Genomic DNA, 25,182 nt, shown 5'->3' with positions numbered 1-25,182 from the left:
TCTCCAAAAAAAAAAAAGAAAAAAAAAAAGAAAAAAAAGGTTAATTGAACTTAAGAATAAATGGAAACTCTGATTGGTGGGATGAGGAATTAGCATAAATAAATCATAAATCATAGGTCATGTTGTTAGGTCAAAAACCTTTAGTCAACTAGAGCAGTTCCAATACAATCAGATATCGACATATTGCGATTTTTTTCCCCCCAAAATATTGCATCCATACTTATTTATGTATTTATTTATTGATGTGTGCTTTCATATAATTTCATACAGTTCCATTTATGAAGAAGCAAAAATTGCAAGATGCTTCAATCGCAGTCTAATAAGGATGCCATGGCAATTTAACTGTATTGAATTATGACATACATTATATTGAAATTTATATTCATATCAGCCAGATCTTACGTTACTACTTCAAGGCAGTTCCGAGGTTAAATATACACTGAGTGGTACTAAAAGTGAGGGACATTTTCTCCCAGACAGATGAGGTTTTTAAGGTTAATGCTCTACTGAGTTCGAACAAAATACAATTAAAGTTGAGTGCAATGAAATCAACAAACCTACCTCCCTATCCTAAACCTTCAACCTAAACCTCACAGATAATGTCATATAAAGCATATTTTGTGTTGCTTCTATATGACACTTTCGCCTCACGTGTCGAATCACTTGCTCTTCTCAAGTGTATTGCTTTAACTGATGAGCTACCGTGCAATTTAATTGCACTTGAACAAGCTTAAAATTTAGTTGGTTATGTAATGCAAACATTAAGATGTATCACCTTACAAGTCATGCACTATAGTAAAAGTGTGTAGATGTCATAACATTGTATGAGGAACAGAGTTAAAAGTAACTGATAATCTGCCGTTTTACTCATGATTTGTATGAAAGGGACCAAAAGTCATTGATGTTGTAATACCTCTAGTGTTCATTTTACCAGGAAAGTGTCATGATACGTACAATGAGCCACAGAAAAAATATTTAACAAAAATGAATAGTAAGGTATAGTAATGTATAGCAAAAAGTGACCTAAGATGAGAGAGAGAGAGCAGATGTGAGTGTGATTTGCGTTTTATGGTCCCCAATCAGTGGGGTGTGTTTTCTCAGGTGGAGATGCTCCTCTTTGTGAGAGTTTTATGACGTTGGTTCTCGCAGAGTTCTTTGACTTTCCCGGAAGTGATGCAGATTATTTTTGTGACAATCTTACAATAGCAATATGATTCTATGAGACCAGGTTGATTCATATCGATTCATCATCAGTATCACACAGGGCATTTGGTTATTGTTTTAAATTTAGTTTCTAAATAATAAATGCCAAACTGTTTGTATTTGCACCCTGCATCGAAACTAATGTATTTCAAACAAGGTCTTGTCCATCTGTCCATAATTCTAGACACACTTTTGAAAAAAGAAAAAAAAAAAAAACCTTGTGCATCATATCTAAAGACATTCTCTTATTATTGATTTCAAAGCTGGATATTAAAAAATCTAATCGGATTCCTAATTTTCTAAAAATAAATAAATAAATAAAATACTTTTAAAATAAAAAATACAAGCATATTCTTGTTATCTTCTATCTTGAGTAATATTCATTTTTATGACTTTTTAAGCACTTTTTTTACTCAGCAACTGACAAATAGCTATATTCCATTTGATTTTATGTTTATTAATGTTTAATGAATGGAGTGTGAACTGGAACTTAATACATTTAAAATGTATTATTAGATTTTCATCAAAGTATGCAATGGGTCATCCAAAAGTGGTCAGATTAGATTACTTAAAAAGTGTAATCTAAAATATTGTGTAACAGATTACTATATAAATTGTGTATTTTGTAATCAGTACCAGATTACATTTCAGAAGTAATCTACTATACTGTTTAATCCATTTTAAAACTTTGCTAGTGGTTAAACCTTGTACTTACCCAGCATGAGATCCTCCTGCCTAACCTCAGGATAACGTTGCCCCATCATGAGCATTCCTCTTACCTCTGAAGCTAACCACACTTCAGTGGGCTTTCGCCCTCACTGGCATTAAAGTTGTGTCGCCTCCTGGCAGGGCTTTCTGGAGTCTAGCAGAGAGAACGAAGAGAAAAAGGGAGGTGGACTCAGCTGCCATCATCCAGAGGTACTTTGTTGGACTGTCTTTTATCCCTGTTGGAAACAAAGAGAGGAAAGGCCTTTGCTTTGGCAGTAGTGCACAGTCAGAGAACTTTTTTTTTTCAGAGTTTTTGCAAATTTTAACTAGTTGGGTAATCCCTGCTGAATATAATCATGCATCCATCCATCCATCCTTGAATGTATCTGAAAATGTGGTTGTTGTCTAAGGACTAAATCAATAATAGAAACCTTCATTGTTCTAGGATGTGAACAACCTAAGCACTGCAACTTAGCCTCCAATTGGCTGTCTGGTTTGGCTGAAATGGCAGTCAGATTTGATGTCTCACCTCCACGGTTACAGCACACTGAAATAGTTTTTTTTTTTTTTTTACCGCCACAAGTCAACTTTCTAGTGTTGTATAACTTCGGCATGACTGTACTCTGCAAGATGAGAGAGAAAATCCAATCAAATTTTGTCTGGCCTTTTTTTGTTTGCATTCTCAGAATGCACTAGGTAATTTATTGAAAACTGTAGGGGAATAAGTGGCATATCAGTTGTCAACCGGTCACATGTAGAGCTGTTTACACAGGACATGTTCCAGCATTCACAAAAACAGCTACTGCTGCAAGGCAACGGGCAAATACTTATTGTGTAACTACATATTGTTCTGCAAAATTCTCACAAGATTCACATTTGCTGCTACTGAGGTTGAGGTATGTGTGGTTTAGGAGTAGGGTTAGGGCTTAGATTAGAGTTTTAGGGTAAAGATTTGAGTAGGGTTAGGTTTAGGATTAGGATTAGGGATGAGGTTTACAGTGTAACTACAGAAGTAATTAAATGCAGGTACTTTAAATGTAAGTACAATGCAACAACACATATGTACATAAGTACGCTGTATCAAATGCTTAAGTACATAGTAGTTAAAGACACCTAATGTAAAGTGGGTCCCCACTTTTTAATGTAATGTCTATTCTACCTTTACACATCTGCCACAATAATATTTTTGAATTCTTAATTTGGAGTGTACTGTTGGACAGAGATGGTGTGTCTCTGGAAAGTCAACCCTCTGAGAACAAGTGATACACTGCAATTACACTATCAGGGGGAGGAGGGAAGGACGGAGAGAAATAATGAAAGGCAGAGAGAGAGAGAGAATCTGAATGAGCGAGAAAGAGAAGACAAACAGACGATTACGTAATCGGAGTTGTTCCTGTGTTTGTGGATGGATGGGAACAGCAGAGGTCATATTGGACAGCAGCAGCAGAAGTCTGGAACAGTACAGCCAGATGTCTCTAACAATGCACAGCTGCTGTAGGGAAAGACAGTATGGTTTGGAAAAACACCTGATTAATGGCTGAAAGTTGGGGTGAATCTGATAGAGTATGCACTTAAAAGTGTATTTCATAAAAATATTAAAAAAAGATAGTTTTGTCATTATTTACTAATCCTAATGTTGTTCCAAACCTGCATGACTTTCTTTCTTTCATCAAAGGTATTTTGTAGAATGTCTTTTCCATACAATGAAAGTGAATGGGGATTGGGGCTTTTAGTCTTCAAAAATAAAATAAAAACCCCCATAAAAGGTCTATATAATTAGTCCATGTGAGTTTCTTCACTGTAAACCATAGATATACATTTTATAATAACTTTTATTAATATTAACAAACATAATTAGCCTACATTATATCATGTTTTAAACTGCAGCGCTGCTCATATCCACCATTGAAATCTACTGCTCAAAAGATCTATTCCAAGTCTTCTAAAGCCATAGCTTTAATTACCACATTTTATGGTGCTTATTTTGGTCATTTTTGGAGCTTGACAGCCCTATCCCCGCTCACTTTTGTGGTCTTGCAGTATTTAAAAAACACGAGTAGAACAAATATCTGTATAAATTGCTCATAAAACCAATCTTATTTAAATTGTTCCATTCAAGACAGTGGGACAATTTATGTAAGAATAGATTTATAAACAAAATGATATTACACGTATTGGGGCAATTTTGAAGTGAAATGTCCACTAAGTGCCGCAAAAAGCGAGTTAATTTTTTTTCTCAGACAGATGAGGTTTTTAAGGTTAATGCTTGTACCCTGGTCCTTTGCATCACAAGCATTGAGTTACCAGTTGAGCCACCGCAACTGCACACAAACTTTTTGATTGTGTTGGAACAGGCTTATTCATGTATTTGGTTATATATGTTCAAATATATTGCCTAACAACTCATGCGCTATAGTGAAAGTGTTTTGATGTCATAAGATAGCATTGTGTGAATTTGCCTTTTTACTTGTGATTTGTGTGAAAGGAAATAAAAGTAATTGTTGTCATAGCGCCTCTAGTGTTCATTTCACCAAGGAACTGCCACGATAAGTACAATGAGCCATGTAAAAATAATTTATAAAAAATGTAGGTATAGTAACGTGATTCTATGAGACCAGGCAGGGGGAAAAGCAGTCTGGATATTCATTTAAGACATTTCTTTTTGTGTTCCACAGAAGAAAGAAAATTAGGTTTGGAATGACATGAGGGTGAGTAAATGATGATAGAATTTTCATTTTTGGTGAACTATTCCTTTAATGAAAAAAGAAAAGGGAAAAGATTAAGCAAGCAGAATCATTAAGCAGAAAGTGTGAGAGAAGGTGATGAAATTATAGAGGCCATTCGAGGAGCAAAGATTGCAGACATGGGAAAAAGAGAGAGAGACAGAGAACAAGAAAGAGAAAGCCTCTGACTCATCCTCAGCTGGCTGTGGGGGCGAGGGAGGTTTCTCTCTCTCTCTCTCTCTCTCTCTCTCTCTCTCTCTCTGTCTCTCTCTCTCTTGCAAGTGGGCATAAGTAAGCATTAAGATGGACAGATAAAGGAGATTTTTTTCTCCCTCCTCTCACAGGTGGGCACAGCAGTCACATGTGTAAACAGAGCCCTTGTCGCTCTACCTCCCTTTTTCTGCCTCTCTCTTCATGTCTCCACATTAATGCCCTTCTAATTAGTTACACTCGCACTTCAAAAACACAGTAGAGTGTTAATTAAATTTTCATAAGCATCCCCAGTGTGTTAACAATGTGTAACGTCACATTCTGCTGAGACTTGTTTTTGTGAGAAACAAGGACAATAACAAAGTGTACTTACCAGCCGTTTTTGTCTGAAGCAGCCAAAAGAGCGACGTGCAGTGAGCAACAGGGCAAGAATTCAGTTGCTTTGTTTCTATTTCTGTTGCATCAGGCTGGGTAGATCCACCCACTACTAGCTAATATTTGGTCTAAAATCCCCCTCCACATAACTTTATATTAAACATCAAATATGTTTCAGTGTTTCAGACAGATTACTTTCTGCAAGTAACAGGCTACTCTACAGAGTACAAGAACACAAACACTTTAGCTTAATATCACGTCTTTATGCACACAAGTTTCAGCGTAAGTAGGCTTTACATTTTCCGAATTGACACAAGGGGAGCTACACACTGTAAAAAAAAATCCTGTTAAATTTACGTTAAAAAATTGGCAGCTGTGGTTGCCAGAAATTCACCGTATAAAATACGGTAACCACGTTTCAGGCTTTACGGGATGTAATTTTGATGCCCGCATATTTTACGGTGCATTACCGTCGTTTATATTATTAAATAATAAACTTGATATATTAACCTTCTGAAAATGTAAAAATCTGCTTTTCACTTTATAATGTATTGTTAATCACTGTAGTAATTACAAAAGGGCACATGATGACATGAAGTTCATCAATAGTGGCCCTTCCTGGAGCAATGACCAATAAACATGTAGAGACAGTGCTCACTGTCACACACACAAACACTAAACACCATCAGGGTAACACATGTGAAATTAAAATAATGCAGTAAACATTAACTAAACTACATCAAATATAACGCAGAACACCCCAATGTACATAACTGATATTAAAAAGAAGAAACATAATTATTCTCATAAAATATAATGAAATGAACTGGGTCATGCAGGGAATTCTGGGAATGCCCGATTATTTTTTTTTTTACCATAAGTTTAACAATAATTTACTGTAACTGTTTCATGTACTCTCTTGTTAAACATAATATTAATTATTACTGTTAATTATACAGAAAATCATGCTTTTTACATTTAAAAAAATATATATTTTTACAAAATTTTACCATAAAACTACATATATTGTCTTTTTAAATATGTTATAATTTTTTACCTTATATTTTAAGGTAACTAACCGTTAATTCACTTTTTACTGTAGCATTTTTATAGTCTTTTACTGTTAAAATTATGAACATTATTTACAGTGTAGCGGACATAGCATAAAATGTATTTTTCTACAGTCAGTTTTTTTCTTTTTTTCAGTTTAACTGTGTAGTTTAAAAAGAATCTTGCTGAGCATGTTAGTTAAAGTTATCTAAACTGTGGACATGATAATAGCTAGCTGGCTGAATAATAATCTGGTGAGACTGACAATGTGAATTTGGCAACAGTCAAAAGTTTTGCTGCTGAAATCGGTCTGTTCTTGCCGAAATTTGAATTACTGCCCCAGTGGCTGAAGCTGGAAGTGTTCTTGAAATTATGGACACATGTGAGTTCCAGTTTCCAGGAGAAATGTCCACAAAGCAAGTTGTTTTTTTCATTGTAAATGGTGTAATACAGTCAACAGGAATGCATATTTTATTAACTCTACCCTCTAATCCAAACCCCAACCCTAAACCTAACCGTCAGTTGAGTAAAAATGTAATATTTGATCGAAAATTCAACCTTCAAGTCATGCTCACTATTGTTTATGTAAACATGTCTGAAAGGTAGGGCATATCAGTAGCGCTAGAGGGAAAGATGAACACATTTGAATTGTTGCAAAAAATTTATGGTGGGGGATGGTGCCTCTCTCATTACTCATTTTGTTGCTATTTTTGCTATTATTCAGATGTTATCATTAATTGTGTGGTTGTAATGGATATGTGCGTTGAGTAAGAGAAATGTTTGGAGGTGTGGGACAGACTGTACTGCAGTGGCATTTTTCTCTGTCTATTTACTTGCAGCTGGAAAGATGCCAAATGGCTCCAAGAACTCACACACACTCTGGTTCAATACTGCACATGTGTGTACACAAGCAAGGACATCTTCTGGTGTCGGTCTACGTGGTGCAAATATTGAGTAGTTTACTTCTAGAAACACCTTTGTATATCCAAGGGAAATCTATTTTTGTCATCAAGCACTTGATTTGAACAGTATTGACAGTATTGCTTACATGCATTTGCATTAAAAAGCAGAGCCAAAGGGTTTGATTTCTGTAACTTCACACACACAATGTCCAAGAGTCTAAAAGTTTAAGACCACTAGTGAAAATGCTTTTATTTTGGATTTATTTTGATTTCTAATTAATTATATATAAATATATTGTATATTTACACCGATCAGCCACAACATTAAAACCACCTGCCTAATATTGTTTAGGTCTCCCTCGTGCCGCCAAAACAGCGCCAAACCTGCATCTCAGAATAGCACTTTGAGATGCTATTCTTCTCACCACAATTGTACAGAGCGGTTATCTGAGTTATCATAGACTTTGTCAGTTCGAACCAGTCTGAACATTCTCTGTTGACCTGTCTCATCAACAAGGCTTTTTCATTCACAGAACTGCCCCTCACTGGATGTTTTTTTTTTTGTTTTGTTTTTGGCACCATTCTGAGTAAATTCTAGAGACTGTTGTGTGTGAAAATCCCAGGAGATCAGCAGTTAAAGAAATACTCAAACCAGCCCGTCCGGCACCAACAATCATGCCACAGTCTAAATCACTGCGATCACATTTTTTCTCCATTCTGATGGTTGATGTGAACATTAACTGAAGCTCCTGACCTGTATCTGCATGATTTTATGCACTGCACAACTGCCACATGATCGGCTGATTAGATAATCGCATGGATGATTGTTGGTGCCAGATGGGCTGGTTTGAGTATTTCTGTAACTGCTGATCTCCTGGGATTTTCACACACAACAGTCTCTAGAGCAGGGGTGTCAAACTCAGTTCCTGGAGGGCCACAGCCCTGCATAGTTTAGTTCCAGCCCTGCTCCAAAATGGCTCCTTGTAATCTTCAAGCACTCCTGAAGACCTTGATTAGCTGCTTCAGGTGTGTTTAATTAGGGTTGGAGCTAAATTTTGCTGGACTGTGGCCCTCCAGGAACCGAGTTTGACACACCTGCTCTAGAGTTTGCCTAGAATGGTGCCAAAGACATCCAGTGAGCGGCAGTTCTGTGAACGAAAATGCCTTGTTGATAAGAGAGGTCAACAGAGAATGTTCAGACTGATTCAAACTGAAAAAGTCTACAGTAACTCAGATAACCACTCTGTACAGTTGTGGTGAGAAGAATATCATCTCAGAATGCTATTCTGAAATGGGGGTTGGCGCCACTTTGGCAGCACGAGGGAGACATTCACAATATTAGGCAGGTGGTTTTAACGTTGTGGCTGATCGGTGTGTGTATGTATGTTTAATTGCAAATTATAAAATTAAATAAAATCAAAAATTAAAACAAAAAAATTTACATTTTTATTTGTATTTTATTATTTATATTTATATTACTATTTACATTTTTATTTTAATTATTTCATTTAATTATTAATTTTATTTTAATAAAACAAAAACATGAATTTCTAACATGTTTTTGCAAAACCTGATAATTGAAGAATGTTCCAAAGAGCATCTTGTGTGCTTTAATGGAAACAAGGAAATCTGAATTTTTGTACAAATGAGTTAACATAGTCACACATTTACGTTTTTGATTATTGACTTATTGACTATTGAAATAGTGCAGATTATTAAATATGTATTATTTATTTTTTATGTCATAACGTTTCTGTATTTTAAATGTTTAAAAATCTTAAAAATATCTTATTTCCAGGTTTAAATAAGATTTTGAATCCCTGATTTTCATTGTGGACTCAGACTTTTGAACCTCACTGTAACTGTTTTCTTGTTGTTTTCTCCAGAAAACTTTAGAAGTGACTTAATAACCTGATTAAGTCTCTCTCTCTCTCTCTCTCTCTCTCTTTCTCTCTGTCTCTCTCTCTCTTTCACTTTCTTCTCTGCCACATTCCCCCATATTTCTAGAAATTTCCGAAAGCACTTAAGAATGGTGGGCAGCAGAAGAATGAAAGCACAAAGTGAGTTCATAAGTGTGTATGTGTGTGTCACTGCACAGCTCCATTTGTGTTTGTGTTTTATCAGTATTTTGTGCATTTTGTTTGCGCCTGTGATGCATAACATCGTGCTTATATGTCAGCATGTGCATGTGTATTCTGAGAATGTTTGCATGCATGGTTAGGTGTGTGTGTGTGTGTGTTTGTGTGTGTGTGTGTGTGTGTGTGTGCTTGTGCGTGTTTAAAGGATACTGGACAGGTTTGTGTCAATAAACAGTGATTCAGTGTGAGCGTTGGTCTTCCTGTTGTATGTGTGTGGTTTTTGTGTGGCTGTGCAGCAATGTACAACTGAGAAAATGGACATTGGAGGACATCAGAAATGTGTGTGTGGCTTGTGTTGTGGTTGTCTGTGTGACAGTTGCAGTACATTACAAGTTTTCAGGAGGTAGAGAGTGTTTAAGTGTGTGTTTGTGAGCAGTATTTGACAGCTGTGAAGCAGCCCACAGTCTGGGAATCGTGGAAGGTTGCAAGTGTGTGAGCGTGTGTGTGATCATTTCTCCACTTCAATAGCATTTGCAGAGCGCAGGGCGAAGAGTTTCAACCGATCCTGGAGCGATCCAACCCCTGTCAAACAAGACTCTATTCACGACTCAAAAGACAGTGAGTCCACCTGTACACTCACACACTAATAAATGCAAACACTTCCTTCTGGCCACTTTGACACACATAAACTTGGAACATAAACATTTGCATATATCCAAATACAAATGTGGAATTCATCCAAAAATTATTTATTATGTAATGTACATGCATTATAAATTCAAAACAATAATACATTGTTAAAATAAACAGTAAATACTTGTATGACTATACTAGTGTTATTACATATTATTACCTAAACAAATCAGAAAACTTCTCTTCACACACTCTTATACACACACAAACATAGTCTCGCAGTGACTTTCCTTCTCTGCTCTTGATGCTGATGCTTTTTGTCTGTCTCCCTGAGCGTGGTTCTGTCACGAATATGTGCTCATCTTTTTCTCTCTCTGTGAGTATCTGTCCTGCCTGAAGCGTGTGGACTCTGAAGACGTTGTGTGTGTGAGTGTGTTTATTGTGTGCACACTTTAGATTTCTGTGTCAGCATGTTTCCTCGTTTTGTGTTGTGTGTCTTTGTTTAATTTATTTTTGTCACCATGTCTGTCCTTGCCACCTGTTTAATGAATATGTGTCTTTGGGGAGCCTGTTTAATGATTGTGAATATGTAATTAAGAGTTATTTTATTTGTACGTTGGCTTTTCTCTGTCTTTTTATGCTCTCTTTATGGCTGCCTGATATTTTGTGGCAAAATTATGTAAAGATTGATACTGTCTGGTTACTCTCTCACACTACAGTACATTTATAACATTAGCTAGTTGTAACTGCAGTATTCTGAAAAGATGGCAGTGTACATAAACTGTATATATACACTTGTGGCCAAAGGTTTGGAATAATGTACAGATTTTGCTCTTATGGAAAGAAATTGGTACTTTTATTCACCAAAGTGGCATTCAACTGATCACAATGTATAGTCAGGACATTAATAATGTGAAAATTATTATTACAATATGAAAATTTTTTCGGAACTTCTTAAACTACTTTAAAGAGTTCTCATCAAAAAATCCTCCATGTGCAGCAATGACAGCTTTGCAGATCCTTGGCATTCTAGCTGTCAGTTTGTCCAGATACTCAGGTGACATTTCACCCCACGCTTCCTGTAGCACTTGCCATAGATGTGGCTGTCTTGTCGGGCACTTCACACGCACCTTATAGTCTAGCTGATCTCACAGATGCTCAATGTGGTTAAGATCCATAACACTCTTTTCCAATAATCTGTTGTCCAATGTCTGTGTTTCTTTTCCCACTCTAACCTTTTCTTTTTGTTTTCCTGTTTCAAAAGTGGCTTTTTCTTCGCAATTCTTCCCATAAGGCCTGCACCCCAGAGTCTTCTCTTTACTGTTGTACATGAAACTGGTGTCGAGCGGGTAGAATTCAATGAAGCTGTCAGCTGAAGACATGAGAGGTGTCTATTTCTCAAACTAGAGACTCTGATGTACTTATCCTCTTATTTAGTTGTACATCTGGCCTTCCACATCTCTTTCTGTCCTTGTTAGAGTCAGTTGTCCTTTGTCTTTGAAGACTGTAGTGTATACCTTTGTATGAAATTGAAAGCAATTTCAAGCATTGTATAGCCTTCATTCCTCAAAACAATGATTGACTGGTGAGTTTCTAGAGAAAGCTGTTTCTTTTTTGCCATTTTTGACCTAATAAAGACATGCCAGTCTATTGCATACTGTGGCAACTCAAAAACAAACACAAAGACAATGTTAAGCTTAATTTAAGCTTTCAGCTGTGTTTGATATAATGGCAAGTGATTTTCTAGTACCAAATTAGCAATTTTGTATGATTACTCAAGGATAAGGTGTTGGAGTGATGGCTGCTGGAAATGGGGCCTGTCTAGATTTGATCAAAAATTACTTTTTTCAAATAGTGATGGTGCTGTTTTTTACATCAGTAATGTCCTGACTGTACTTTGTGATCATTTGAATGCTACTTTGGTGAATTAAAGTACCAATTTCCTTCCGTAACAGCTAAATCTGTACATTATTCCAAACCTTTGGCCGCCAGTATATATATATATATATATACTTTCTTCTTTCTCTTGTTTTCTCTTTGTCCACTGCTGAACTGTCTATCTCTGTTGTGTTGTGTGTTGCTGCAGGTGGAGATCTGCAGACAACCTGTTGCACTCCAGACGAGGGTGGATGTGAAGACCTGGACTGGGAGGAGGAGAGAGAAATGGAGAGACTGGCGTGTGATGGGGATGACTTTATACCCCCTAAAATTATGGTCAGTTTCACCACACTAATCTCACAGTGATATCGGAAACAGTATAGGTTGACTTTATTTTTTTAGCTAAAATCTGTCTGTGCCAACTGAAATTTGAAACACTGCCCCCAGTGGACAAAGCAATGAGTGTTGTTGGGCATATGGGCACATGTAAGCTCAATTTTCTGGGTGAAATGTCCACGGAGGGGCACCTAAAGCGAGTTGTTTTCAGCTTTACAGGATGTGATACAGTGAAGAGGAATGCATGTTTTATAAACTGTACCCCCCCAACCCAACCCCCAAAGCTAAACCTAACCATTAGTGGAGTAAATATGTAATGTTAGAGGGAATAATGCAACCTCCAAATCATGCTCGTCACTGATTATGGGAACGTGATTACTTCCTGGTTTCAACTCGGGAGCCAAACCTGGGTCTCCCACGCTGCTGATGCAACATGCTTCCCGTTGCGCCACAGGGGAAGGTAGACACACTAGTGTCGATGTAAAAGTATCAGATAGGAAATGGCACTTGTTGGCGAGTCGGCATAATGTGGTCGATCTTAGAGTAACGGAACTCTCAGAAACAACATGCAGGCTTCCCATGTGATCATGTTAGTTTCACAGTATTCGATTCTATTAAATTTAATTCAGTTCATTTCAGTTCAGTTTCAAATGTTAAATTATTAATAATTTCTTTCTCTGTGTTTGTTGCATCTTTTAGCTGATATCATCTAAAGTCCCCAAAGCAGAGTACGTCCCCAACATCATTCGAAGGAACGATCCTTCTATTATACCTATACTCTACGTAAGTCAGCCCTCTCTTTACACTTCATCATTTAGTATGACATCATCTAGATATCCTATACTATAGGTTCCTGTAGTTTCTGTATCAAGCACTCATAGTACAGGTAGTACATGTAGGGCTCACTGTTGAATTGCTTTCAAACATTTTCTTAGAACATCACATATGGATTCTCTGCTCTAATAGACAATTACTAATACATCAGGGCTCAACAGTAAGAATGGCCCACTGGTCCAGTTTTGGGCTAGTTGACAGAACTACCACTTGTCCTATTGGGCCACTGCTGACTTGTCATTAAATCGTATATTCGCTGATCTTGTAAATGTGTTTGTACTCCTAATAAAATTACATTTTAAGATTTCTATGATCTATTGAACATTGTACATTTTGAACACTGTTGTAAATTTTGCCGATTTCATCATCAACGTAACATTATCAAACTCAGGGGTGTCAAACTCGGTTCCTGGAAGGCCAAAGTCCAGCAGAGTCCAGCAACCCTAATTAAACACACTTGAAGCAGCTAATCAAGGTCTTCAGGAGTGCTTGAAGATTACAAGGAGGCATTTTGGAGCAGGGCTGGAACTAAACTCTGCAGGACTGCGGCCCTCCAGGAACTGAGTTTGACACCCCTGATCTAACTGACTAACACTGTTAGGGCTGGGTATCAGATTTCCCGATTTGATTTGATTCTGATTCACAAGCTCTTGATTCGATTCAGTTCCAGATCTCCGATTTTAATATTATGTTATTCAATTCTGATTAATTTGGGTATATTTCAGTTTAAATGCCCATTACAAAACATCCTGGATACTTTCGTAACCTCCGTTCCCTGATGGAGGGAACGAGACGTTGTGTCAATGTAGTGACACTAGGGGTCACTCTTGGGAGCCCGAGACACCTCTGCTTTTTGAAAAAAGGCCAATGGGAATTGGCGAATGGAATTTGCATGCCACTCCCCCGGACATAGGGGTATAAAAGGAGCTGGCATGCAACCACTCATTCAGGTTTTGTGCTGAGGAGCCGAGACAAGGTCCCGGCCATTTCAGCGGGTAGTTCAGTGTTGTGGCAAGAGGGACACAATGTCCTCTATCAGGGAACAGAGGTTACGAAAGTAACCAGTACGTTCCCTATCTGTCACTCACTCGACGTTGTGTCGATGTAGTGACACTAGGGGTCCCTATACAAAACGCCACAAATAGCTGAACTGTGTTACGTGGACTGGCAGTGCGAGACAGGCAGACCGCTGTGTGCCTCATAGCCAGCACACCAGGCCGTCATGTAACCTCCCCCAATGCTCTTATGAGCGTCGAACGGTCCTTTGGGAACAAGTTGACTGCCCAACAAATAGGGACAGGCTAACCCAGCCTTGGCCTCTTTTCCTCTTTTTTTCTCCCCAAAAAGAGTGGAATCTTGTTTACCGGCTGGGTGCCATAAGTGTCTACGTCGAGGGGGTGTCACTCCCAAGGGGAAGACACCGCGGAGACCACACCCAGCCCGGGGGGGGGGGGGGGGCATTAAGAGTGGAAGTACGTCACATGGTCTTACCGAGTCTTGTCAGAAGTATGTCATGAGGAGAAGTCCCATGGTAGGTCCTACCCAACGGGGAGGAGTTCTGCAAACATGGTGACCGGGGGCAGAGGAACTTCTGTCGAGGGTAGTGAGAGCGGGGGAGCTGAAAGATCGGGATCTGGTAGTAAAAGGTGCCCCCCACGATCTTGTCAGCTCCTCGTGCACTTCCGGGAAGAAAGGGACCGGAGCAGGGTGCGGCCGTGAGCGGCGTTCTGGGCCCAGGAACCAATCATCGAGCCGCGTGGAGGGTTCCACTCTAGCCCGACGCTCGCGACTTCCCGGTAAAGCATGTCCGTCATCTCCGTGTTGGCCTGAGACTGGGCGACCATACCCAAAGGAGGAAGCCCAGCCAAAGCCTCCGCGTCAGAATGGACGAGCCCGCTCTCCGATGCTGCGCTCGATAACTCATTGTCTTCCCGGGCCCAAATAAGAGGTCGAACTCGACCTGAGATGAGCCGGCGGTCTCATCCGAGAGCCCGACTGGGGCAAGCGAGCATGCTGAGGAATGGGAGGTCCATGGGGGGTTACCCAGCAGAGGTGCTCCCATTGAAGTCCCCAAATCGACCCCAGTGCTAGCCGACACGGCCTCATACCCGTAGTAGAAGGACCGAGGCAGGGAGCCGCTGGGGTGGCTTGCTTTCTTATGAAGGCAAGCCGCGACCACAATGTTGCCATGGTCATGTTCCCGCAATGAGGACAAGACCCATTCACGAACGATGTCTCCGCGTGGGCAGTGCCCAGACACGAAAGGCAGCAATCGTGGCCGTCAGAAGCGGAGAGATAACGACCGCAACCAGGAATAACACACAAATGGAAAGACATCTTTAAAAACACGTTCCATGTGTGCCGCTCTTTTAGGATAGAAAGTATACTCTTTTTAGAATATACTCTTTTGTTTGCTCTGCCGAAGTGCCCAGGGGCGTTCTCTGCACTCTACGGCTGCAGTGGGGGAGAAGCCGCTGAAATGCGCCGTAAAATCCAGCAGTTTGAGGTGAATTAAATTCAGTGCACTGAATGCAATTGCTCGGCTCCGAAGAGAAAATCTGAATGAGTGGTTGCATGCCAGCTCCTTTTATACCCGAATGTCCGGGGGAGTGGCATGCAAATTCCACTCGGCAATTCCCACTGGCCTTTTTAAAAAAAAAGCAGAGGTGTTTGGGGCTCCCAAGAGTGACTCTAGTGTCACTACATCGACACAACTTCGAGTGAGTGACAGATAGGGAACATAAGTTACAAAATGAAAATATAAAATGTAAAAATTAACAACAGGGCCCAAACTATGTAGTTCAATTGCTATTTATTTAACAGATATACTTAATAATCAATGCAACCAAAACTAAGGTAAACTTTAAAATAAAAGTAAAAGATAGATATTCCGATTTTAAGAATTGATAATCGTTCAAATGAAGATGGTGATTAATCTGAAAATCTATATATTTACTCAGCCCTAAACACTGATGAGGTTTTGTCAAAATTGCGAGCCTTGGAAGCATCAGTTGAAATGGATTGAAAAATACAAACCAATAATGTTTTGCATTGTCTGGCATAGTTTTTCAGCAAAGCAAGTTTATTATAATTTTTTTTTAAAGAAAACATAATATTTTATGAAAATATAGTAGTACTTGTGGCACAAATACATACAAAAATACATTGCTAAAGGTAAAATTTATAATTTTGTGTTGGTGCCAGTGAAAATGTTTAAAGTAAAAACTTGGGAACTACCAGCTCAACTGGGCCAGCACAAAAAATCCTAACTGTTGCTTGCCCCGTACACATTATCTACTCCATGCTAAGCTTGTTATCTAAATCACTGGACATCCCTTTCATAGGTTAAACAACACAGGAACTAGTGTTGGTGAAAAACAAGTGAAGACATAAAGTAACACTTTTTCAGTACTACATTTAACATTTTGAGCTATTATACAATGAGCTATTTTTTCTAACAAGTAGCAGTGTAGCAAAACAGTACATTGCTGTTCTTTACGTCACATTGAATTGCACATACAGCTTTATAACTGAACAAGAAGAGTGAATAATGAGACACTGTCCAAGAATGTATTTCAAGTAGTTAAATGAAGCTAAATGAATTTCTCTCTCAAGATACATTTTGCGAAACGGTTAGTTTATTTTGGTTTATTTCAATAAAAACAAAGTTCACTGGAGTGTGTTCAGTGTAATTCTACAGTATGTGTTCAAGTTTAATTCTGTCACATTAATAGAGATATGCATTGTTTTTGTGCCAATTAAATAGGCTACTCCTCTGACTTTTCAGTAGAATTTTACAATCTGAAAGTTTGTAAATACGACATTTAATTCCGTTCCTTTAATTTAATTGGACAAGTGACGTTCTAGAAATGTTGACATTTCTTATTAACATACAACAACGTCTGATCCTGCATTACCTTCTTTTTAACTATTTTTATTGACAGAGTAAAAATAAACAAAATATCTGGCCATGATATAAATAAATTTGTCAATATTAACTTTTTAGCAACTTTTTTTAGTAAAATGTAGCTAACTACTTTTTCAAAAGGGTAGCTTGCCTATTACAAGATACAGTACTTAACAAGATACAATGTCAAAGTACAATTTGAAGAGTTAGCTTTGTCCTGCACAGTCAAGCCAAGGCCGCTGTGTGGGATCAAATACAGCCAGGCATTTCTTAAAATAACGTCCAGAGGTTTAGGTAGAAAAGTGATGACCAAATTGATAGCAAGCACAACAGCAAATGACAACACATCCTTGGTAACACAAAGACAGTAATGTTATCTGGACTGGACGAGAATCTGCCAAAGATTAGAGACTTTAAGCATGATACAAAGAACAATTTTTCTTCAGAATTAGCCTTGCAATTTTATTCAGTCCTATCTGTGTGTTTCTATTGATTGCTTTTATCATTTGTTATCTCCAGGATCATGAGCATGCTACGTTTGACGATATTTTGGGTATGTATCTTTGTGTGTGTTGTCTGTTGTCAATTGCCTTGTGTTTTTGAGCACCTTGCCCCTTGCCTGATTATTTCAGTGTGGAATGATGGTGGGCTTTGTATTGATTTTTGCACCAGCCAGCATGAGGAACACAAAAACCAATTGGATTCCTGATATATATGACACTGGATCAGAGCATCTCCTATATTTTCTAAAGCAGTTAACAGTAGCTTTTAAATAAGATTATCTGTGGATGCCATGATGATTAAGTTAAAAAAGTATTTTGCCCCACTGTGTTTTGGTGTCATAAATGAAACCACTTGCATAAATGAGTTTTAGTTAGCTTTTCTTCCTTCTTTTTAACATCAAGAAGTGATTATGGCGATAATGATAATGGGCATGTTTATCTGATAACTACCAAAAATCAGCTTATTAAAAAAATCTGTGTTTACACTACATGAGACTTGAAATCATTGGATCATTCTCTGCTTTTGATGTTAAAATGTAAACAGGCCTGCGCACAACACTTGCACACAAGCTGAAAAAGAACGCTGGTAGAGGTGTTTACATGCAAAGCGAAATCAGGGTAATGGGGTGTTTAGACAGTTTATGACCTTACCTTGACAAAAGAACACAGTTCAAGGCATTGACCTGACCTTACACAACTTTTTTTTTTTTTTTCCTTTTTCTCCCCAATTTGGAATGCCCAATTCCCAGTGCGCTCTAAGTCCTCATGGTGGCGTAGTGACTTGGTGGCGGAGGATGAATCTCAGTTGCCTCTGCGTCCGAGACCGTCAAACCGCGCATCTTATCACGTGGCTTGATGAGTGCGTTACCGCGGAGACATAGCACGTGAGGAGGCTTCACGCTATTCTCCGCGGCATCCACGCACAACTCACCACAGGCCCCACCATGAGCGAACCACATTAAAGCGACCACGAGGAGGTTACCCTATGTGACTCTACCCTCCCTAGCAACTGGGCCTATTTGGTTGCTTAGGAGACCTGGCTGGAGTCACTCAGCACGCCCTGGATTCGAACTCGTGACTCCAGGGGTGGTAGTCAGCGTCTTTACTCGCTGAGCTACCCAGGCCCCCTGCACAATTTTTTAAGCATTTGATATTACTTGCAGTGCTGGTTGCCTTGACAGTATGTGTGTTATGTGTGCAGAGGAGATTGAGAAGAGATTGACGGCCTATAGAAGAGGCTCCAAGATCTGGCACATGCTGATCTTCTGTCAGGTGAGAGTTACAGCATGGAGAAAGACAATGACAGAACAAACGAGTAAACACACACACACACACAAGGACAAGCAGTGAGACTGTGAGAGCATTATTGTGAATTAGCAGTGTCTGACAATAATACTGGACCACTAGAGCTTGGGTTTGGAAGGTTTGGCTTTGATGTTGTATAATGGCTGTGTGAGTAAATGTGTGCATATGTGTGTGTATGTGAACAAGACTTCACAGATCTCTCTGTCTCAGTTCAGAGGGCACTAATACTGCACTCTTGGCTCTTGAGTGTGATGAGTTGGGTTTGATGTTACATAATGGTTAAATTGTCTGTGTGTGTCTGTGTTTGTGGACATGATTTTTTTTCTCTCAGGGTGGCCCAGGGCACTTGTACCTGCTGAAAAACAAAGTAGCCACTTTTGCCAAGGTCGAGAAAGAGGAAGACATGAGCCTGTGAGTGTGATGAACAGTTCTCTGCTTCATTTCTTTCAATTATTTTTTTTTCTTTTAAATGGGTCATATCATAATTTTTTGTTAATAAAGTGTTTTGTGCAATATTTTCCACCTTCTCTCTGACACTTAGAATGAAACAAGTCTGGGTTTTTTTGCTGATCCACTTTTAAGAAACTTGTGAAATGAGCAACATCACTGATCAGAGACATTGTTAAAAATAAACTTCAGCCAATTCTTAACATCTTAACAACATGATCTCATAGAATCACATTACTATACCCACATTTTTGCAAAATGATTTTTATGTTGCTTGTTGTACCTATCACCGCATTTTCCTGGTGAAATGAACACTAGAGCTTCTACTACAACGAGTTTTATTCCCTTTCACACAAATCACGAGTGAAAGGGAAGAATATTAGTGTTTAATACCTTGTTCCTCATACAATGCTATCGTGTGACATCTAAACACTTTTACTGTAGTGCATGACTTGTAAGGAGATATATTTTAATTTTAAAGTTGTCAAGCACGATCAAACTGCATGGTAGCTCAACTGATAGAGTGTTGCACTTGCGACGCAAAGGACTGGGGTAAGAGTCCTAAAGAGCATGCGAGTCAAAACATGAGCCGAAAGTATCATGGGAGCACCACAAAATTACGTGTTTACTTCAGCAATTGCGTTATTTATGACACTATCGGTTATGTTTAGGTTTAAAGTTTAGGATAGGAAGATCTGTTTTGTTGATTTCAAACTCATTAACTTAACAACATCATCTGTTTGTGAGAAAATATTACTTGCAGATAACTTGCACTACACAGCAGATATTTCACCTCGGAGCCACTTAATATCATTTTGCATCCCCTCATTTTACTCTTATCGTTAGTTGTTTAGGAGCAATAGCATCTATCCTGCTGTCTCCTATATTTGCAGCTCAGTTTATATAAATAAAGAATACATGCACTTAGCACTTTATTAGGAGCAGTATAGTCCTAATAAAATACCCGACATGTTCTTCTGCTGTTGTAGCCTATCCGCCTCAAGGTTCAACATGTTGTGCATTCTGAGATGCTATTCTGCTCACTACAATTGTACAGAGTGGTTATCTGAGTTATCGTAGACTTCCCATCAGCTCGAACCAGTCTGGTCGTTCTCTGTTGACCTCTCTCATCAACAATGCATTTCCGTCAGCAGAACTGCAGCTCACTGGATGTTTTTTTTGTTTGTTTGTTTTTTTGGCACCATTCTGAGTAAACTCTAGAGACTGTTGTGCATGAAAATCCCAGGAGATCAGCAGTTACAGAAATACTCAAACCAGCCCTTCTGACACCAACAATCATGCCACAGTTGAAATCACTGAGATCACATTTTTCCCCCATTCTGATGGTTGATGTGAACATTAACTGAAGCTCCTGACCGGTGTCTGCATGACTTTATGCATTGCACTGCTGCCACACGACTGGCTGATTAGATAATCGCATGAATATGTAGGTGTACAGGTGTTCTTAATAAAGTGCTCAGTGAGTGTAAATTAATAAATGTTCTTTTTGGACTTTTGGAAGTTTTGAGTTCTGAAAGTTACTGTATGTTTTCATAATACATCAAGCACTTGTATCTTAAAAGGTCACGTAAGATTTGATTGCTCATGATATGAAAAGCACATTTGCCAGATGGATCTGTTTTCTGAGTAGCTTCAGTGTGTGTGCTTGTGTTTTTGCTTCTTTTTTTGTTAATATATATTCTGTGTGTGGTGGACTTGTAGGTTTTGGAAAAGACTAAGCCGGTTTATGAGCAAAGTGAACCCAGAGCCAAACTTGATTCACATCATGGGCTGCTATGTCCTGGGCAATCCGAATGGAGAAAAGGTACGTCAAATACCGAAGCAGCCAGGCCTTGGATAGTCTGTATTTACTTAATGCTTCAACCTTGAGTTTCAGTGTTATATTTAGAAAAAGGTCCTCTGGGGCTTGCAGTGGCCATGTTTGGTTCTCATCTCTATAGACACAGACATGCACCAACTCCATTTCTCAATTTTTCTATATCACACCTCTCTGTCTATCACCATCATACCTGACAGGCTTTGCTTCCGGTTATGTAATTTAGAATAACTTTTTCCTTTACTGTTCTCCTTACTTTGGAGTGTTATAGCCTGAGGAAAATGCTATTGCTCAGATGTTGCTTTTTTATAGTTATTTTATTTAATAGCATTCTCAGCTGTGTTTGCAATATCAACTTTGTTTCTGATGTTTCTCCACAAATGACTTAGGATAAATAAAAGTAGATAGAAATAAGACAAATGTTGATATATAGTGAGTATAAAGCTATAAAGTAATTTGGAAAGCATGATGCAATACTCATACTCATGCTGTACATTTTGTGAGTCCATGCATTCCCTGGGAATTGATCCCATGACCTTCACACTGCTAGCTCCATGCATGATCAGGTGAGCTATAGGAACACAAATCATCAACCTCTGATCTTTGTAATTTATTATACTGTGTAATTGTTAGACTTGATACTTTTAAAAGGCAGATCAGAGATCATCCTCTTTGGTTAGCCTTGACTTTTGGCTCATCACATCTGTTTTGTAGCTCTCTTGTTATGACAAGTGTTATATGACAGAGCCCTGCAGCCACTGAGTCCCAAGATTTCGCCCTGAGAACACATTAATAGTGCCCTTGGAGTCTTCAAATCTGTTTCTATGGTGACGGGTTTGGCGTAAATCGCATTCACTGTGCGTCATAACCCAAGAGGTGCCACCGTTCCCGAGAAGTGCGTTTGTGTGATTGACACATGGAGAATAACGGACTTGTGTGAGTCCACATTGAAAATCTGGGATTTAAAATCTTATTTAAACCTGCAAATAAACAGAAAGGGTCCCACTTTATATTAGGTGTCTTTAACTATTTTGTACTAACATTAAAATACATACAATACAATATACTTATTGTGTAACTACATGTTGTTCTGCAAAATTCTCACAAGATTCACATTTGCTGCTACCAAGGTTGAGGTACTTGTAGGTTTAGGGCAGTGGTGTCAAACTCATTTTGGGTCACGGGCTAGATTGGACCAAGCGACATTGCTTGGGGGCTGAAGTTTATGTTTATAAATTATAGGCTACAGTATCTATTGCATATATATATATATATATATATACACTGGTGGCCAGAAGTTTGGAATAATGTACAGATTTTGCTCTTATGGAAAGAAATTGGTACTTTTTTTCACCAAAGTTGCATTCATCTGATCACAATGTATAGTCAGGACATTAATAACGTGAAAAATTACTATTACAATTTGTAAAAAAAAAAAATTCAGAACTTCTTAAACTACTTCAAAGAGTTCTCATCAAAAAATCCTCCACGTGCAACAATGACAGCTTTGCAGATCCTTGACATTCAGCTGTCAGTTTGTCCAGATACTCAGGTGACATTTCACCCCACACTTCCTGTAACACTTGCCATAGATGTGGCTGTCTTGTCAGGCACTTCTTACACACCTTACAGTCTAGCTCATCCCACAAAAGCTCAATGGGGTTAAGATCCATAACACTCTTTTCCAATTATCTGTTGTCCAATGTCTGTGTTTCTTTGCCCACTTTAACATTTTCTTTTTGTTTTCTGTTTCAAAAGTGTCTTTTTCTTTGCAATTCTTCCCATAAGGCCTGCAGCCCTGAGTCTTCTCTTTACTGTTGTACATGAAACTGGTGTTGAGCGGGTAGAATTCAATGAAGCTGTCAGCTGAGGACATGTGAGGTGTCTATTTCTCAAACTAGAGACTCTGATGTACTTATTCTCTTGTTTAGTTGTACATCTGGGCCTTCCACATCTCTTTCTGTCCTTGTTAGAGCCAGTTGTCATTTGTCTTTGAAGACTGTGGTGTACACATTTGTATGAAATCTTCATTTTTATTTTTTTTTTGGCAATTTTAAGCACTGTTAGCCTTCACTGTATAGACGTTGTGTCGATGTAGTGACACTAGGGGTCACTCTTGGGAGCACGAGACACCTCTGGTCTTTGATAAAAGGCCAATGAAAATTGGCGAGTGGTATTTGCATGCCACTCCCACGGACATACGTGTATAAAAGGAGCTGTTATGCAACCACTCATTCAGGTTTTATGCTGAGGAGCCGATATAAGGTCCGGCCATTTCAGCGGGTAGTTCAACATTGTGGCAGGAGGGACACAACGTCTCGTTCCCTCCATCAGGGAACGGAGGTTACACAAGTAACCATGACGTTCCCTATCTGTCACTCACTCGACGTTGTGTCAATGTAGTGACACTAGAGGTCCCTATACGAAACGCCACAACTGGCTGAACTGTGTTACGTGAACTGGCGGTGTGTGGTGGGCAGACTGCTGTGTGCCTCATAGCCAGCACACCAGGTCGACACGTAACCTCCCCCAACATAGTTATGAGTGTCGAACGGCCCTTTTTGGGGACAAGTCGACTACCCAAAGATAGAGACAGGCTTAACCCAGTCGTGGCCTCTTTTCACCTTCTCTTTTTCCACTCCCTAAAAAAGAAGGGGGATTATCTGACTTGGCCGCCAGGTCTAGTCGGGGGGTGTCCCTCCCAAGGGGAAGACACTGCAGAGACCACACCTTACCCAAAGAGAGGGGGGGATATTTAAGTGGAAGAATATGTCACATGGTCTTTCCAACCATGTGGAGATCCTTCAAGGTAGATCCTGCCCAATGGGGGAGGAGTTACTACAAACATGGAGACTGGGGCAGAGGGGTTCTGCCCAAGGAAGACGCAGTTTGCCAGCAGGGAAACGAACTAGTGGAAGATATATATCGCATGGGGTTAGCCTTACAGGGAACCACCACATGTGGAGCACCTACCCCAGAACAGGGCTCTTAGTTAGCGCGTATACTGGGCCGGCAGCGAGTCTCTCCGAAAACTCGACTGCCACAGGGCTCGGAGGAAGTCAACCAGGGAACAAAGTTTGTGAACACTACTAGGAATTAATAGCGCACGTCTTCAGCTCCAAGGGAGGTGGAAGGCGCTATGTGCAAGCGATACACCCGGCCGGCTATCCCGGGCTTATGCGCTTGTGTTGCGTGTCACTACCTGGGACGAAACCGGTTCCACCCGGAGGTTGTAGAACCTTGCAAAGGTGTTGGGTGTTGCCCAGCCCGCTGCTCTGCAAATGTCTGTTAGAGAGGTACCTCTGGCCAGGCTCAGGAAGCCACTACACCTCTGGTAGAATGGGCTCGTAGCCCTACCGGGGGCGGCATGTTCTGGGCGAGATATGCCATAGTTATGGTGTCAATGAGCCAGTGGGCGATCCTCTGCTTGGAGACAGCGCTTCCTTTCTGCTGTGCACCAAAGCAGACGAAGAGCTGCTCAGAGATTCTAAAGCTCTGCGTGCGATCCAAATAGATGGGTAAAGTGCGCACCGGACACAGCATCGACAGGGCTGGGTCTGCCTCCTCCTGGGGCAGCGCTTGCAGGTTCACCACCTGGTTCCTAAAAGGGGTGGTGGGAACCTTGGGCACATAGCCCGGTCGGGGTCTCAGGATCACGTGAAAGTAACTCGGACCGAACTCCAGGTACGTTTTGCTGACAGAAAACGCTTGCAGGTCACCTACCCTCTTGATGGAAGTGAGCGCAGTCAGTAGGGCAGTCTTCAAGGAGAGTGCCTTAAGCTCGGCTGACTGCAAAGGCTCAAAAGGGGCTCTCTGTAGACCCTGAAGTACTACAGAGAGATCCCATGAGGGAACAAGGTGCGGTCTGGAGGGATTCAGCCTCCTGGTGCCTCTTAGGAACCTGATGATCAGGTCGTGCTTCCCTAAGGACTTACCCTCGACTGTGTCGTGGTGTGCTGCTATGGCGGCAATGTAAACCTTCAAGGTGGAAGGGGACAGCCTCCCTTCCAGCCTCTCCTGCAGGAAGGAAAGCACAGATCCGACTGCACATCTCTGGGGGTCTTCGCGTCGGGAAGAACACCACTTATTGAATAGACGCCACTTAAAGGCATACAGGCGCCTCATAGAGGTGGCCCTAGCCTGAGTGATCGTGACAACCACCGCGGGTGGTAGACTGCTTAGGTCTTCCGCGTCCAGTCCAGGGGCCAGACATGGAGATTCCAGAGGTCTGGGCGTGGGTGCCAGAGGGTGCC

At 39.9% G+C, this 25,182-nt stretch overlaps 1 protein-coding gene across 1 annotated transcript in view; it reads left to right on the top strand.

Annotated features, from left to right (window-relative positions):
* Positions 1-25,182, top strand: part of nsmfa (NMDA receptor synaptonuclear signaling and neuronal migration factor a) — a 74,504-nt gene that overhangs the window by 36,618 nt on the left and 12,704 nt on the right. Inside the window, exons 6-13 of the mRNA XM_051677370.1 lie at positions 9,179-9,231; positions 9,778-9,867; positions 11,969-12,096; positions 12,796-12,879; positions 17,357-17,390; positions 18,542-18,612; positions 18,977-19,056; positions 20,815-20,917. Coding sequence (XP_051533330.1) covers positions 9,179-9,231; positions 9,778-9,867; positions 11,969-12,096; positions 12,796-12,879; positions 17,357-17,390; positions 18,542-18,612; positions 18,977-19,056; positions 20,815-20,917 — 643 coding nt within the window. The remainder of the gene's footprint in view (positions 1-9,178; positions 9,232-9,777; positions 9,868-11,968; positions 12,097-12,795; positions 12,880-17,356; positions 17,391-18,541; positions 18,613-18,976; positions 19,057-20,814; positions 20,918-25,182) is intronic.

This window comes from Myxocyprinus asiaticus, chromosome 38, assembly GCF_019703515.2.
Source record: "Myxocyprinus asiaticus isolate MX2 ecotype Aquarium Trade chromosome 38, UBuf_Myxa_2, whole genome shotgun sequence".
NCBI lineage: Eukaryota > Metazoa > Chordata > Actinopteri > Cypriniformes > Catostomidae > Myxocyprinus > Myxocyprinus asiaticus.
Note: the sequence above shows the minus strand (reverse complement) of the source record. Positions and strands in the feature narration are given on the sequence as shown.